This window comes from Podarcis raffonei, chromosome 8 (assembly GCF_027172205.1).
Source record: "Podarcis raffonei isolate rPodRaf1 chromosome 8, rPodRaf1.pri, whole genome shotgun sequence".
In the NCBI taxonomy this organism is placed as follows: Eukaryota; Metazoa; Chordata; class Lepidosauria; order Squamata; family Lacertidae; genus Podarcis; species Podarcis raffonei.
The window spans coordinates 12,425,780-12,442,010 of NC_070609.1; the positions used below are offsets into that span (position 1 = coordinate 12,425,780).

General features: G+C 41.8%; 1 protein-coding gene across 1 annotated transcript; it reads right to left on the minus strand.

Moving 5' to 3' along the window:
* Positions 1–330: 330 nt before the first annotated feature.
* Positions 331–13,588, minus strand: LOC128420395 (phospholipase A2 inhibitor gamma subunit B-like). The gene is made up of 5 exons (XM_053401994.1): positions 13,537–13,588; positions 9,959–10,081; positions 5,038–5,190; positions 1,765–1,911; positions 331–589 (listed from the first exon to the last, which is right to left on the minus strand). Exons 1-5 carry the CDS (start codon positions 13,586–13,588, stop codon positions 357–359), a joined length of 708 nt encoding a protein of 235 aa, XP_053257969.1. The 3' UTR covers positions 331–356.
* Positions 13,589–16,231: the final 2,643 nt, after the last annotated feature.

Here is a 16,231-nt window from a genome sequence, read left to right on the forward strand (position 1 = left end):
ACATACGCTTCAGGTTACAGACTCCGCTAACCCAGAAATAGTACCTTGGGATAAGAACTTTGCTTCAGGATGAGAACAGAAATCGTGCTCTGGCAGCGCGGCAGCAGCAGCAGCAGCAGGAGACCCTATTAGCTAAAGTGGTGCTTCAAGTTAAGAACAGTTTCAGGTTAAGTACGGACCCCAGAATGAATTAAGTACTTAACCTGAGGTACCACTGTATTATTTTCCCCAACAAATGTTGCATTTGGTAAAATAACATACACACATTATTAACCATATATATTTATTTTCGAGATGATTCAATGATTTCATTTGCACATGAAAGTCAAATACAGCCTGTCTTTGAGGAGGAGCTTCTAGACGTCTAGAAAGAAAGCCTGGGAGTCCTCAGGCTGAGACCTCCCCTCTTCAACCACTAGGCCGTCATAAATGGTGGTGTCTTCTGTGGCATCCTCGTCCATTGCTTCAGTGCACTCTAATTGAGTGATCTTAAATCCTGATTCAAGATCAGTCTCCAGCAACCCCTGATTGTAGTCACACGCACTACTTGTTGCACAGCCTCGGACAGCGCCCATCAAGATGCTTCCTCCTGTTGGGAAAAAAACCACACACATATTTTTGGAATCCAAAACCTTCTCCCTCAAACAGAAGGGTGGGCAACTTTTTTCAGCCCAAGAGCCGTTTTCCAGTCTGGGTGACCTTCTGGGAGGTCCACAGGCCAATGGAAACATATGTAAAATTAACCTTTACACGGCAGGCTATTTTATACATACATTCAAACCCCCCTCTCTGTCCTCCTCCAGGTAACCAAGAGTTCAGGGGCAACAATCCAGCCAGGCCAAAGCATACAGGCAGGGTATGAAGTGGGGCTTGTGAGGGGCGTGGCCTAGGGAGAGGAGGTGAGGCTAAGGTGGATCTGAAGGGCCAGAGAGAGAGAGAGAGTCCTAGAGGAATGCCTTTGGCCCCTGGGCCTGTGGGTCTCCATCCTGCCCCCTCCAATTTAAAGTGCAAATTTGAAGATGTATTTTTATTGAACAAAATCTATATACCGCTTGATTGCAGTAAAAACTGATAGGGACTTACAAGATACTTACATTAGCAATAAAAGCAGTTAAAACCATTAAAACATTTAGAAGAAGAAGAGTTTGGATTTGATATCCTGCCTTTCACTCCCTTTAAGGAGTCTCAAAGCGGCTAACATTCTCCTTTCCCTTCCTCCCCCACAACAAATTGTGAGGTGAGTGGGGCTGAGAGACTTCAAAGAAGTGTGACTGGCCCAAGGTCACCCAGCAGCTGCATGTGGAGGAGCAGGGAATCGAACCCGGTTCACCAGATTACGAGACTACCGCTCTTAACCACTACACCACACTGGCTCTCTTTTAAACTCTTAAATTTAAAACTCAATTGAATGAACAGCAAAAGGGAATAGAGCATGTCCCTATCTGAATAGGCTTTTAAGGTGTTGCTGGGGGAAAAATGGAATAAACAGGCACAGGGTTTCAGACAACTGCAGAAATCACTAGCCCTTCCCTGTATTCTCCTCCTCCCACCTCCCTGCACACACATCCCTCCTCATTGGGCTCCTGCCCATCCCAGACAGTCTGTGAGGGCAACGTGGGTCTCCTAATAACTTTCAGCACCCTTAATAAACTAAGTATCCTAGCATCTTTTAGACGAAGCCATGACTGCTCAAAGTGGCATGATACTACTTTAAATGCATAGTACAGATGGGGCACTAGCTGCACTCCATCATACAAGACTCACCGAACTTAATGAGACCTCCAAGGTAGAAGCATTGATCCTCCTCATTTCTGCAGCTGACGGTCTTCAAGCCCTCGCAATCGTCTGACAAGATGGAGAAGCAACTCGGGCACTTCAGCCCATTGGGCTCCCTCGTCTCACTCTCAGGCACTGCAAAACAATCACCACACCAACATTGCAGTTAGTCAATGTATTTCTTTTGCAGATGCAAACCACAATGTACTGTATATGAGGGGTGGGAATTGTACTCTTCATTCAAAGAGCGATGCCTACCACCTTCCAGCACTTCTCCAAGCGGTGTGCTTCAGCAATGCTCCATTCATCCAGGGCTACATTAAGGCATGGTGCAAGAGATTTCTGACAGGGGCCACATTCACAGCATACATTTCAAGCACAGGGATACCACTTTAAGCAATTGGGCTTAGCACTGAGCACCACTGGGGGGCATTCTGAGAGACAAAATGGCAGCCACAGATGCACAGAAACGATGATAAAATTCTACAAAATGGCCCTCTTCCTTAGAGCGGGAAAGAGAAGGAAAGCTCTTAGTAGTTTTGTCCTTAAAAAACACTTCTGGGAAAACATCTGCTTAGTTTTGGTAAAATAATGATTTCACCTAAGAAAAAATGCCAGCTAATAAGAGCTATTGTGTGGGGTTTGTTTGCTGATCCATAGCTCTGTGAAGGGAATAGGGGTTTTCCAATTAACTCTCAGCACCCTTAGGAAACTACCACTCCCAGAATTCTTTGTCCTAGTGTTGTTATAGTGTTTACAAGAAAAGCTTACACCAGGGTATTGGGAATGCTAAGGAGAACTACAAAATGGTGCCTCCTCCCACCAAGGAAGGAGGGGTGAGTGAAGGTCTACATCAGGAACACAGGAATGTGAACATCTACATCAGAAACAAGGGTGGGAGGAGACCAGAGTTCAAATCTGTACTTGAGCCACGACACTTGCTGGGTGACCTAGGGCCAGACATTGCCCCTTAGCCTCACCTATTTTACACGGGTGTTTGAGGCTAAAATGGAGAGCATGAGGGCTCTTTGGAGGAAAGAGTAGGGATGTAAATATCAGAAGCTGCTGCAGGAGAGGGACTGTGAGTAGCATCATGCAAGGAATGTTTCTAGGACTAAGGTAAAACTGTGAAGCTCCCTTATAATTCACACACAGGCGTCTTCCAAAAACCCATCTGAAACCCAAAAAGTCCCATGGCGATTGGCAAATGGTAATGGGGCAGGATCGTGAAATCTGGAAGTCCTTAGTCATGAACCGGCACATGGGCAGTGGATACAGATTCAGTCGTTCTGACTCAAGGAATGAGGCAGTTGAGTAGAAGGAAAAGGAGTCTACACTTTCTTCTGTAACAAGAACATCTGATACATGGGGTAGGCTTAGCTATCAAAAATGATCTTGTGAAGCTCCTGTCAGAAGTCTCTAACGGTAATAATGAGTGACTCTCAACCTCTCAAATAAAGCACACCAAAAACCAACAGGCTACCATTATAAGCACTTATGCATCAACACTGGATGCTGATGAAGGCATTAAAGAAAAAATTTACTCTCAGAAACTATAAGGAAAATAAATTCCTCCTCCTGGGTGATTTTAATGCAGGGGTTGGGCGAGATTTCGATCTGTGGCCTGGGACTATTGGAAAAGAAGGAATTGAAAACAGCAACAGAACAGAATCTTACTTTTGACAATATATGCAGCGCACAACCTTGTTATTACCAACACACTCTTTTGACAGAAAAATTAATTTTAAACTTCATGGTGGCATCCTTGATCAAACCACTGGCACCTCTTAGACTACGTCATCGTCTGTGCTAAAGATCGCCATGATGTGCTCCTTATAGGAGCTATGATGAGTACTGACAACTGCTGAACAGATCACCGACTAATACACTCCACGATGGCTATCAAATTATACCTTAACGCCGGCTTCAAGGAAGGAAATAAAGGCACAAAATGAACACTCAAGTCTTTCAAGATCCCATTAAGTGGGATTGCTTCCAAATGACTCTTAAGGAGTCTTCTTTCAGAATTCCCTGATAAGATCTATGTACACTGGATCAAGCTAAAGACATCCATTATTGCAGCCTGTGTACAAACTAATGAATACCAAACCAAGGAACACCAGGACTGGTGTGGTGTTATTCCTATCTTCCTCTGCACCTGAGGGTCTCAGGATGCAATTCATGGTAGCTCACTAAGCCAGGCTCCAGCTCAGCGCAGCTTCCAGCTTTGGGGTTCTTGGTTCAAATCCCAACTCTAGCTTCTGTCCCTAGTTTGAACAGGATGGTGATACAGGCCTGCGTCATCAGCTGGTGTACGCCAGGAGCCTAGCTGGGGCTTAAAGATGGAACCTTCGTATTAATTGTTTCAGTGAGGGCCACATTTCTTTCAGGGCAATTTTTTAAACTTTTTATTCTTTGTACCACCTGGTTCTTCTCCCCTTTGTGTAGATAGTGCTCCTCTATAGCTTAGTAATTAGGTGGCACTGGAGCCCATTGCATCTAATACATCTTTCTTAGCATTTGCTTTAACTTGAAGATATTAATTCCCTGAATGGACACCTAAAAGAAATGAGTTCCCCCCCATACAAGAAGGACAGAGGCTTGTCCCACTAAAAATATCTCTACAAATGCAAATGCATCAAGGAAAGTGGGTTGGTCTAGGTTTGGGGGGTAGAACTCTGGGAAACCAATGAGGCAGTGAGGTGTAGTGGTTAGAGGGTTGGACTAGAATCTAGGAAACCAGGGTTCAAATTCCACTGTAGCCATGACACTTGGTGAGTGGCCTGGGGCCAGGAACCATCTCTCAGCTTGACCTATTTCACTGGATATTTTGAGGCTAAAAAGGTGAGCGGGAGCTCAAGCTTTTTGGAGGAAAGCATAGGATGTAAATACCAGAAGCTGCTGCAGAAGAGGAACTGTGAGTAACATTATGGGAGGGGTGTTTCTAGGACTAAGGTAAAACTGTGATGCTCCCTTGTATTTCTTGCTAATAGATGCTGCATGTTGTTCAGGTAATCTTCTTATTGGGATTTTGGGTTTTGTTCTATTAGTTCCCACCACCCCCATACTATGGCTCCAATGCTTCCCTTCTGGTTCCCTCTGTCAGTGGCTCCTCCCTGTCCCACCAGTCTGAATCAGGTTTGAAATCTTCTTTCCTAGTGTCACCCTCAGGCACCTCCTGGAGCGACTGGCTGCCACCACTCCTCCTTGTCTAGCCAGTCCCTGACATCAGGATACATCTTTTCTGATGATGATACTTACTTTCAGGAGGTCCGCTGTTGCACATATCTGTCTTGCAGCAGGAGAGCTTGCTGCGCAAGTAGATTGATGAGGTTATGGAGACACTGGAATAGTCTGCATCACACAACTCTGTATCGATGCAGGACTTGAGAACCATTGTTGACCCCAAAAGTGCTATAAAAGAAAGAATTGGAAAAGGAAATAACTAGATCTGGAGATAGGACTGGTCCACCCATGAGGCAAGGATCACCTTATGTGGCAGCATCCAGAGCGGCAGGTGATCTGACCACCAAGAAAAGCATCGCCTAATGCTCCTGCCTTTGAAGCTGTGATGTGATCCTTGGAGGCAATATCTGCCACCTCCTCGTCAGTTCCTCTCCCCCATTTGAGCCACCCCATATCCCTCTTGTTCGTTGCAGGGATCTTGGAGCTCCTTCCTTTTTCTTTTTTAATGTTATGTTTAATAAAATTTCTTTTTTCCTTTATAACAACCAAATAAAATTTCCTCATACATATATGTTTGCTCAAATCCTCCCGTCCCCCTCCCTGACTTCCATATGCAATCACTTTTATCTTCTCATTTCTAAATCACCCTGTTTACTTTACCTCCATACTTAAAAGACTTACTTCTAATATTTATATACAGGTATCAAATCATAACCTAACAAAATATTTTAAATCAATCCTGTAAATATTTTAAAATGTTTGTAATGTTCATTCATATATTGTACAAATTAACTCCAGTCCTTTTCAAACACTTTGTCTTGCTGGTTTCGGATTTCCCCCGTCAGTCTCGCCAGCTCGGCGTATTCAATCATCTTGGTCTGGCATTCTTCCAACGTTGAAAGTTCCAGCTGCTTCCATTTCTGGGCTAAAAGTATCCTTTCTGCCATGGTAGCATACATAAATATATTTATGTCTTTTGGGGAATTTTTTCACCTATTATCCCTAATAAAAAAGCCTCTATTTTTTTTTACTAAAATTATTTTTGAAAATCTTTTTCAGTTCATTATATATATATATAACATCCCAGTAGGCATTAATCTTAGGACACATCCATCACATATGAAAGAAGTTCCCTTCCCTCTCCTTACATTTCCAACATACCTTATCTTGAGTTCTATGCATTTTAGCAAATACCACCTCGGAGCTCCTTTCTGAGGCTCCAACCGCCTCGCTGGTGCCCATGCGGGCACACTGCCTCTTTCCTTGTGATGTGGTCATTTGCAAAGCTCAGGCTGCAAAGCCACCCTACCTCTGCCGTGCAGGGCTGTCTGCACTGCTTTGCTGCCTTCAACTGGCAGAGTGGGCTCCATCTTTCCTCCTGTACTGAAAAAGGCAGCCAGGTGGCAGCCAAGAGCCTGCACTCCATCCAGGTACTTGCAGCTGGGGAGGGGGAGCACTTTAACTGAGTCCCCACCCCACTATTGGCTCATGTGATCCATTGGTGATTTGGGGTTTCTGCAAAATTGCTTGGCTGAGGCGAGGGTAGTGGTGTGCTCTTTACCCAAGCAGTTTAAGGAGGGAGGGAGGAATAACCTTTATAAGCCTCATCATGCAGCTGGTTTCTCCCACTGCCAGTACGAGAGACAGACCATGATGGTGATTTCTCTCAACGATATATCTTTCATGAAACTGCCACCCCTCCTGAGTCCCTCTGCCTCCAGTTCTAGGCTGCAGCTTGTTTAGTTTTTCCTCAGCGTGCTGGAGGCAGAGGGACTCAGGATAGGCAGGGTTTCCCCCACCAATTTACTGCTGAGTGAAGCTGTCATCACGGTCTGCCCCTCATACCGGTCCTGGGGTGATATATCAATAAATCGCCCAGGCCGAATCTTCAGTCACCCTTTCTTCCGGGTCTGCGGGGTGGGGAACATTTCATGGTTTGACTCAGGTATCCAATTATGTTGAGCAGGCCCTGCTTGGAGCAGAAAGAGATTTCTCCAGTTTTATCTATTTGTTGAATGTGAGTCAGGACTGGAGTACCTTTGGCTGTCCAGAGGTTTCTACCACCCTTCTCCTTAATGAATGGGATCAGTTCAGGAGGTTTCATGGGAAGCAATTAATGAATGAAATAAGTTTTATGGCTACGCAGGTAACTGGACAGGGTGGATTAAAATCAATTATTATTTTTTTAAAAAATCAAAATGATCAGATTTTTAAATTTAAATCAGATTTTTTCAATTTAAATGGGACCTTTTTAATTTAAATTGGATTTTTTTTTTTTAAAAAAAATGCTTTTGGAGGGAAAATCTTACATTATGGTCCAAAGGCTATCCTCATCAGGAAATAAGGATTTGTTTTAAGTTTTTCATATGTGCTATAACTCCCTCCAAGGTATTTCTTAAAAAATCATTTAACCACATCAGTTAACAAACATGGATACATGTTATTGTTATTGTTTTAGTTAAATAAATTGTTTAGATTGTTATTAATGAAATGATTATTTTTCTCCTTTCAGTAAAGTACAGCAGAAAAGTTATCCAAATATAAATAGTTAATTTATTAAACCTCACAAAAATTTCATAATTATCTGTGAATGTATTTCTAATAGTATAACCAAATCAGTAATTTTTGATATAACTGTAAAAACTACTCTGAAAATTTATTATTCAAAAACGGAACCTTCATCTCGTAAATATTAAGATTATACCAGCAAGAATGAGTCTTTCTGTAAAAATAATAACAATCAAATCAAGTTTTAATGACTAGTGCTTTAAATCATGATTGAAATTGATTTGATTGAAATAAATCCACCCTGTAACTGGACCAATGAGAGTCGATGCTGGAGTTCATAAAGGGAGCATGTACCACAGGCAATTAGGAAAGGGCAATATGTCAGTGTCAGTTTCTCTTGGTTTCTTATTTTAAGTTCATTTCTCCACATTTTCATATCAGTTTCCAACTCTCACCCCCATCAACATTTAGTGTGAATGTTATTTTCACTCTTAGGCCCTATCTGCAGGGTTATACTGATTTAAGCAGTTATGGTTTCCCCCATGGGGGTGGGGGGGATATTTGTTGACCATATTGGCTGTGAATCCTGGCGGATTAGCTCTCTGCCTTGCAGGTTATTTTTCACTTGGCCTGGGAGATGGGAACCTGATAGACTGACTCCAACTAAAAAAGCTGAGGCTGTTTTTTTTATAATTAATTTTTATTCAAATTTACAATAACCAATCCAATTACAATTTAACATCCAATTTAACTTATACATCTTATAGACTTCCGTCAGCCTATCTGACAATTTCCATATTTTTCACAACTTTTCACATTCCTTAAATTTGTGTTGCACTTTAACAATCCTTATTTTATCTTTTCATTTAAGCAACATTCCTTACTATTCTCTTCACAAAGCTTCCTGAAATCCAACAAGCGTTATTTCCTGATCACACACAGTTTTGATATACTCTGTAAATTTGTTCCAGTCCTCGGTGAACCTCTGATCGCGTTGGTCTCGAATTTTACATGTTAATTTGTCCATTTCTGCGTATTCCATCAATTTCATTCTCCATTCCTCCCTCGTTGGCATTTCTTCCTGTTTCCATTTTTGGGCCATCAAAATTCTAGCAGCTGCAACTGCATATCTAAATAGCTTCACATCTTTCTTTTCAACATCGTTGCCTAGTATACCTAGTAACAGTGCTTCTGGTTTCTTTACAAACGTATATCTCAACATTTTTTTCATCTCGTTATAAATCATTTCCCAGAAGCTTTTCACTTTCTTACATTCCCACCACATGTGATAAAATGTTCCTTCTTTCTCTTGACATTTCCAACATTTATTACTAACTTTAAACATCTTTCCTAGTTTCACTGGAGTTATATACCATCTATATAACATTTTCATCACATTTTCTTTTATCGTAGTACATGCGGTGAATTTCATTCCCTCTTTCCATAACCTTATCCAGTCCTCAAATTGTATATTATAACCAAAATCTTTAGCCCATTGAATCATTACCGTTTTAACTTCCTCATCCTTTGTATGCCATTCGAGTAATAGTTTATACATTTTTGACAATACTTTTACATCACTATTCAAAATTTCTTGCTGAAACCTTGATTTTTTTCCTGAATAACCTTTCTCCCGCATCTCTTTTTTAAACATTGCATTCAATTGAAAATAATGCAGCCAATCATACACCTTTTCTTTAACCTCTTCATATGGTTTCAGATTCCATTTATCACCTTCTTTAATTATTAAATTTTCATATGTAATCCAATCTCCTGTCATATTGACTTTTTTCGTACTCATTATCTCCAGTGGGGATAACCACATTGGTGTTTTCGGCTCTAATAGGTTTTTGTACCTATTCCATACTTCAATTAACGTTCCTCTAAAAATATGACTTTCAAAACCTTTGTGCATTCTGTTTTTATCACACCATAGATAAGCGTGCCACCCAAATCTGTTGTCATATCCCTCTAAATCCAACAATTCCGTATTCTCCAATTTTATCCATTCTTTCAACCAGCAAAGACACGAAGCCTCATAATATAACTTCAAGTCTGTTGAACCGGCACTTGGGTTGGGGTATTGTTTTGTTGCTGTTACTGATATCCATCTTTTCTATCTTTATTTTTAGCTCTTCTTATGAATTATGTGGCTGTTGCTTGATTTTGTTGTAGGTTCTTATATGCACACTTTACCCTAGTATGTGCATTTGTCTATTGATTACATGGCCGGACAACTGAATTGCAAAAATGGGAGAAGGGCAGATTCTGAAGGATGGCTTTGTTTTGCTCTGCCAGTTGAGTAAACGCACCTTTAAATATGAACTGACTTGAATTTCTTCCTTGCTCCTACAGGCAATGCAGAACCTAGAACACTACTTTATGAAAAGTCATGTTCCGTGGCTTGTGGCTAAGATATGGCCTTCGAAAGTGAGTCTGGGGGTTTACGTTTTGGTGATCAAAGAGGTTGAAAGTTCTTCTCACTTACACAGTTTGCCAACTCCACGGGCAGAGAAGCAGGACTGGTCACTGGACTCGTCACACTCCTCAGTGGTGGCATTTGTGCAATCTTTTCCTTGATTGAAACAAGACTCACATGTCAGAGATGCCACTGCAGACAGGGGGGAAATGGGTTTAGAAAACTTTAGTAACTGTGTAGGAAGAATAGGTCTGCGTCAAGGTACATGAACACAACACTTTCTGCTACAAACGCCATCTTACAAGAGGCAGCAAAGGCTACCGACTTCGATAGCTTCAAAAGTGGACTGGATAAATTCATGTTTACCATCCTCTATTGATATATTTTTTCCTGCAACATTGGAGGCACTTTTTTGTCTGATTACTAGTTACTGGAAACTGCAGAAAGGGAGCTGTTGCACTCAGATCTTTCTCACGGGCTTCCCATAGGACCCATGGCAAGAACAAGATGCTAGACTAAATGGACCATTGTTCATCTACATAATGCTTCCTATATATATTCCTACAGTAGATCTTATACTCTGAATGGGGGTGGGCCTTCCATAGACCAGAGAATGATTGTCCAAGATGGCTCCTGCAGGTTGAGGGAGAGGACGAGTAGAGAAGGTGTGGGGAAACCTTTAACCCTCCCCAAGTTGTTGCACTACAACTCCCATCAGCACCAGCAAACATGACAGACTCTTGTAAGCACATCTGGTACCCCTGGAACCTGACTCCACTCAGAGATTGGGGTGGTGTGTAACACCAGCAAACTAAAAGATTGCATGGGATGGGGGCAGGATAATTCCGCTCCGAAATAAAAGGTTAACAACTTTGGTTGGCCCTTTGGTCAGCCCCCACGGCTTTTCTCTTCATCAAATCTGGCCCTCTTTGAAAAAAGTTTGGACACCACTGCTTTAAATTTAAGCTAGGATTCTGGTTTATTGAAGAGTGAACTACTGCCTCTTTTGCTCCCCCAATGTACTTGGAGATGCCACACCTCTGTATGCATTTGGTAAAATAAAGATTTAATATTGAGAACAAAGTTTCAGGAAGAAGGGGCAGAATTTGAGTGGACGATGAGGCAAGCAAACAGGAAAAAAGTTCAAGAAACATACTCTTTGTTGTAGATGAAACCTAGGATTCTGGTTTATCCAAGAATGGGCAACTGCCCCCATTGCCCCCCCAATGGACTTGGGGATACTGCACCATAGCTGTCAAGTGTCCCTTATTTGAAGGGACAGTCTCTTATTCCAGTGCCATGTCCCGCTGCCTTCCCTTATTGATAGATGTCCCTTAATCCTGTAAATAATCTAAAGCAAGGACCTGCTACCTCAGGTTGAGAGAATTTTTTTCTTTTATCATTTGGCAAAAGACATTAATTTCACGATTTGGCACTAGAAGAAATCTTACTGGAGGATAAGAGCTAATTTTGGGAGTTGAAGTGCCACCCCCCCCCCCCGGACCCGGGAGTGATCCACGAGAGAGCCTGTTGAAGGTATTGGAAGAGTTTGACAGCTGTCAAATTAGCTGTCAGACGGAAAAAGAGAACTTTGTTTCTGTTGCTTCTGCTGGCTATACTTGTTACAATTTGACTATATTTTGTTGAAAACAAGGAAGAACTGATACAAACTAATTTGATTTTTGGATTTGAACTGGAAAGAACACTAAGTAACCAAAATCCTTCTAGAGGGGGTTTTGGGACATTACAAGAATGGCTGAAGGAGGGGAAATTCAAGCTGAACTGGACAGAGTCTTTGTTCTCTTGGGAAAGTTACAAGGCCAAATTGATGTTTTGGCTACAAATGTTACAACTGTGGACTTAACAGTAAACAAATTCATTGAATCTGACAAGGAACCGACTCAGGAAGCTTATGCAGCTGAACAAGAAGAGAAACTTGAGAGCTTTGAGAGTGGGAAGAAAGAGATATATGGTGTTCCTGAGAAAAAGGAAGGAGGGGCTGTAATTTTACAGATGGTAAAGGAGAGCCAGAGGCCTGGCATGATGGCTGCAAAGGAAAATAAGAACTCGATGGTGAAAATTTGGTTTGAATTGGAGACTGAAGAATGGAGAGATCTTCTTGTGTGGAGATCTGAAGACCTAAGGATTACAAATCTGATTAAGGTGGAAGTTGGAGCTTTTGGGACATTTGGACTTAAAAAGAGTAAGAAACAAGACTTAGGCTCCACTTTTGAGTATGGAGGTCTGGTTGGAAGAAATATGGACTTTATTGGACTAGAGCTTCTCCGAGATTTGGTGTTTAATACTAAGGACTATCCAAAAAGCCGGCAGAGAGGAACTGAGAGAGAATTGAGAGCCTCGGACGTGAGATCCCCAGGCTGAGAGTAGATTGACTGATGGACGATTATTGGGATTGGAACCGGGAAAGGGGGGGGGCTGGAGTTTGGGAATCCAAAGGGTGCATAATTATAATTTGTTTTGCTTTTATTTTGTTTTGTTATTTGTATGAGAATTGAGGAAATCGTGGAAGGGAATTTAGGTCGACTTTAGAAAAAGGCTTTAAGAATAAGAACAGATGTATAATTATTGATGTTTATAAGTTATAAGTTATAAATTTATAAGTTAAAAGTTTAAAAGTTAAAATTGGTTTTTCTAAAATGATTGAAATATAAAAAGGTTAAAAATTGGGGGCAAGAACTTGTTGAACCAACAATTTGAACTGGAATACAAGAGGGGGAGGTGTGGGGAAGTCAGGAAAATATGTTACTGAAAATAATGACTTTGAATTTTATGTGTTTTTAATTTTTTTTTGTTTCGTTTTCTTTTTTGTGTTTTTCTTTGATTTTTTGATAATGGAAAAATCTTAATAAATATCATTTAAAAAGAAAAGAAAAGATAGATGTCCCTTAAATGATGTCCCTTAAATGATGTCCCTTAAATGATGTCCCTTAAATTTCAAAGGAAGCAGCTCCTCTCCCTCCCTCCCAGCCAGCCAGGGAGGAGGGAGGTTCCAACTGTGTTGCTTGGCTGTGTTGCTCACCCAATAAGAAGTCTAAGAACGACTGGGGGGAGTGGAGCTTGCATGCCTTGTGTGTGGCTAGTTAATGCAAGCTGAGGGTTTTTTTTTTGAATGTTGGATGCCATTTTGTTGCACGTGCTGCTGCAACCTTTGCAGTGCAAAGCCAGGCCGGGGAGCCATCTTAAGTTGAGGCTGCATAGGCCTTGTGGTGCATGTGATTCAGATTCTATTCAGTTGAACCTCTGGTTACAAAGTTGGTTGGACAGTGTTCTCGAAGCTACCAGCATGAGTTTGACCAGACTGCAGGAGGAAAGGAAGACTGGAGTGCCTGGAACAGGTGAGGCTGCAGGTCCCTTATTTTGGCTGCTGTTCCCTTATTTTCAAATCTGTAAGTTGACAGCTATGCTGCACCTCTCAGTATGTATTTGGTTAAATAAAAACAAATATTGGGAACAAACTATCCTGATTGAAGATCCCTTGTAGCTTGACCATATGCTTTATTCCTCTCCCTTTCAAAGGAAGCACAAGTCCTTGTTCCTTTCTCCTCCTGCTTTAATGGCTGATGCCCCCCCCCCCAATTCCTTCCTGGAAACATGATGAACTGCCCAGCAGCTGTGGTTCTGCTCACCTGGATTCAGAAGGGTCAAGAGGAGGCAGGAGATCAGGAGTATCTTCATCATTCTAGAGAGCTGAAGAGCCAAGAAGGAGTTCGAGAACAGCACTGGGCTGAGCAAAGAACTGAGGCTTAGTTGGAGGAATTTATAGAGGATTGCAAGGAGCACTTTGCCAGCACCCAGGAACAATGGATTCAGGGCACTGCAACAAATTGCCAGAATTCTAATTGTGCTATACCATAATATAAAGCACAGTGTTGAAAAGCAATTAAATCTCTTCCCCCTTCCAAGAACTCCAAGGACACGTCCCTCCTAATCTGTGCCAGCGTCAGTTTCACCATCCTGGATGTGGGGAAACAAGTCCCATCAGGTTACAGCACTGAAATTGGATTAGGTTTCTGGAAGCCAAGGCGTTTCCCTGACAGCATGAACTTTTTTGAAAGGGGGACAAATGTCTGTCTACAGTTTCCTTTTTGGTACAGTAATAAAATGCATAGTGACCCGGATCCCTTCACTCCCATTAAATGCAGTTGCATTTGGGGTAAATCAATCTCTTCCCCCTTCCAAGAGCTCAAATGACATTTCCCCCCTTTAACCTGTGGCACCCACAATTTCACCACCCAGGAAGTGAAGCCCCATCAGGTGACACCAGAATTCAAAGCTCAGCAGTGAAATTGGAGGACTTCCCGGTTAGCGCCATCAGCTAATGGCGGATTCCCTCCGATCTGGAGGGACTAGTTCCGCGGAAATTGGGTCTATACCGCTACGGCGAAGCGGGGACCCTACAGAAATCATAGGCGGGTGAAGCCTATGAACGTGGGACTCAGCGGGCACCTTTTGCGCCCCCCCAACTCGCAAGGAGACCCGTTTACAGGCTTTGGAGCGGAGCGGGGTGAGTGGCGCGGTGCTGTGAGTCAACTGCTTTTTTCGCGGAGAGAAGCCGCATAGCTGTTGCTGGAGAACGCTGACTTTTTCTTGTGGACAATTGGATTTTAAACAACAACCCGTGAGTAGAACGAAAATTGGGCTTTTAAAGTATTTTTAAATTGGCACCGATCGGGGAAGGTCTAAACAGGAAGTCCACCTCCCCTTTCTGTAAATAAACTGAAGCAAAGAATTTGTTAACTAAGGTTGTGGAGAGTCTTACGTAAAGGATCTAAATTCCACTGATTGAAACTACTATCAATATCTTCTTAAAAGCAGGGAAGCCTGCAGGTGAGGGTTAAAATTTGGGAACTGAAGCGCCACTTCCCTAAACCCAGGAGCGGTCTGTGAGAGCCTGTTGACGGATAAATCTGACAGCTGTCAAGCTAGCTGTCAAGATACAAGCTAGCTATTAAGATATAAAAGAAGGACTTTGTTTCTACTGTCCGTCTCAGTATTTAAAAAGGAGGGAATTGTTACAATCTTACGCTTGGGACCTTTGGGACTGTGCTGGAAGGAGAGATAAAAGGAACTTGTGTCCCTCTAGAGGGAGCTTTGGGATATTGTCGTAAGGATGCAGCTGGGAAATTGCTTAAGATAAAAGTTTTGAGAAACTAGTTTTGACCTTGGACTTCTTAAGGATGGCGGTCAGGAAGGAAGTCGAGTGTCAGTTGAATAGAACATTTTATCTGTTGGGAAAGCTGCAAGACCAGATAAATGTTATGGCTACCAATGTTGTAACTTTGGGAACAAAAGTGGGCATTAGTAAAGAAGTTGACAAGAACCCGGCACAAGAATCTTTTCCAACTGAACAAATTGAAGAATCTGAGAAGGAGGAATCTGTTGTGATTAAAGTGATGCAAGGGGGAGCCGTAACCCTACAGAGGCAAATGGTGGACTATAACTTGAGGCCTTACATGATGGCAACTAGGAGGAGCCAGTTTTTGGAGATGGAAGCCCGGCTTGGTTTGGAAAATGAAAGATGGAAAGATCACCCTATGTGGAGATCAAATGACTTTTGGGATACAAATCTGAGTCAGGCGGAGGCTGGCGTTTTTGGGGCCTTTGGATTTGAAAGGAGTGTGAAACAAGATTTGGAATATCCTATAGGCCCTACTTTTAACTACGGAAGTCTGGCATACCTGCTAAGAAGGAATATGACTACCGATGGGTTGGAGCTTCACCGAGATCTGTTCTTTAACACCAAAGACTACCAAAAAGAGCGGCAGAGGGGACATGAAAGAGATTTAAGAGCCTCGGACTTTAGATCTCTGGGTTGATGGTTTTCCGAGATTGATGGAACTATCGCTAGGGGCCGAAACTGGGGAGGGGAGTTGGTGAAAGAAAATTGGGAATTTAAAATGTATATATTATAATTTGTTTTTCTTTTTATCTTTTAATGAGAGATGGGAAAATCGTGGAATGGAATGTTTTCTGACCCTAGGGGAAACGTTTTAAGAATAAGCTTAGATATATAAGTTTTAATGAGAAATAAGATTAAATAAAGTAAAAGTGGATGATTAATTGGTGAAAGAAAGAATGGGAAACTACAGTATAATAAGATAAGATATAAGGATAAAAACAAGGTGAAGGATTTGCTGAAATATCTATATGAATTAGAATACAAAGAGGGGAGGTGTGAGGAGGTCAAGGAGATAAGTTAAGAAAGAGAGTTATATTAAGGTTTAACTTGTTCTTTTGCTTTTCTTTTTTGTTTTTTGGATTGTGTCTTTTTTTTAGTTGTTTCCTTTTTAGTTGTTTTTGCTTTTTCTATTTTTCTATTTT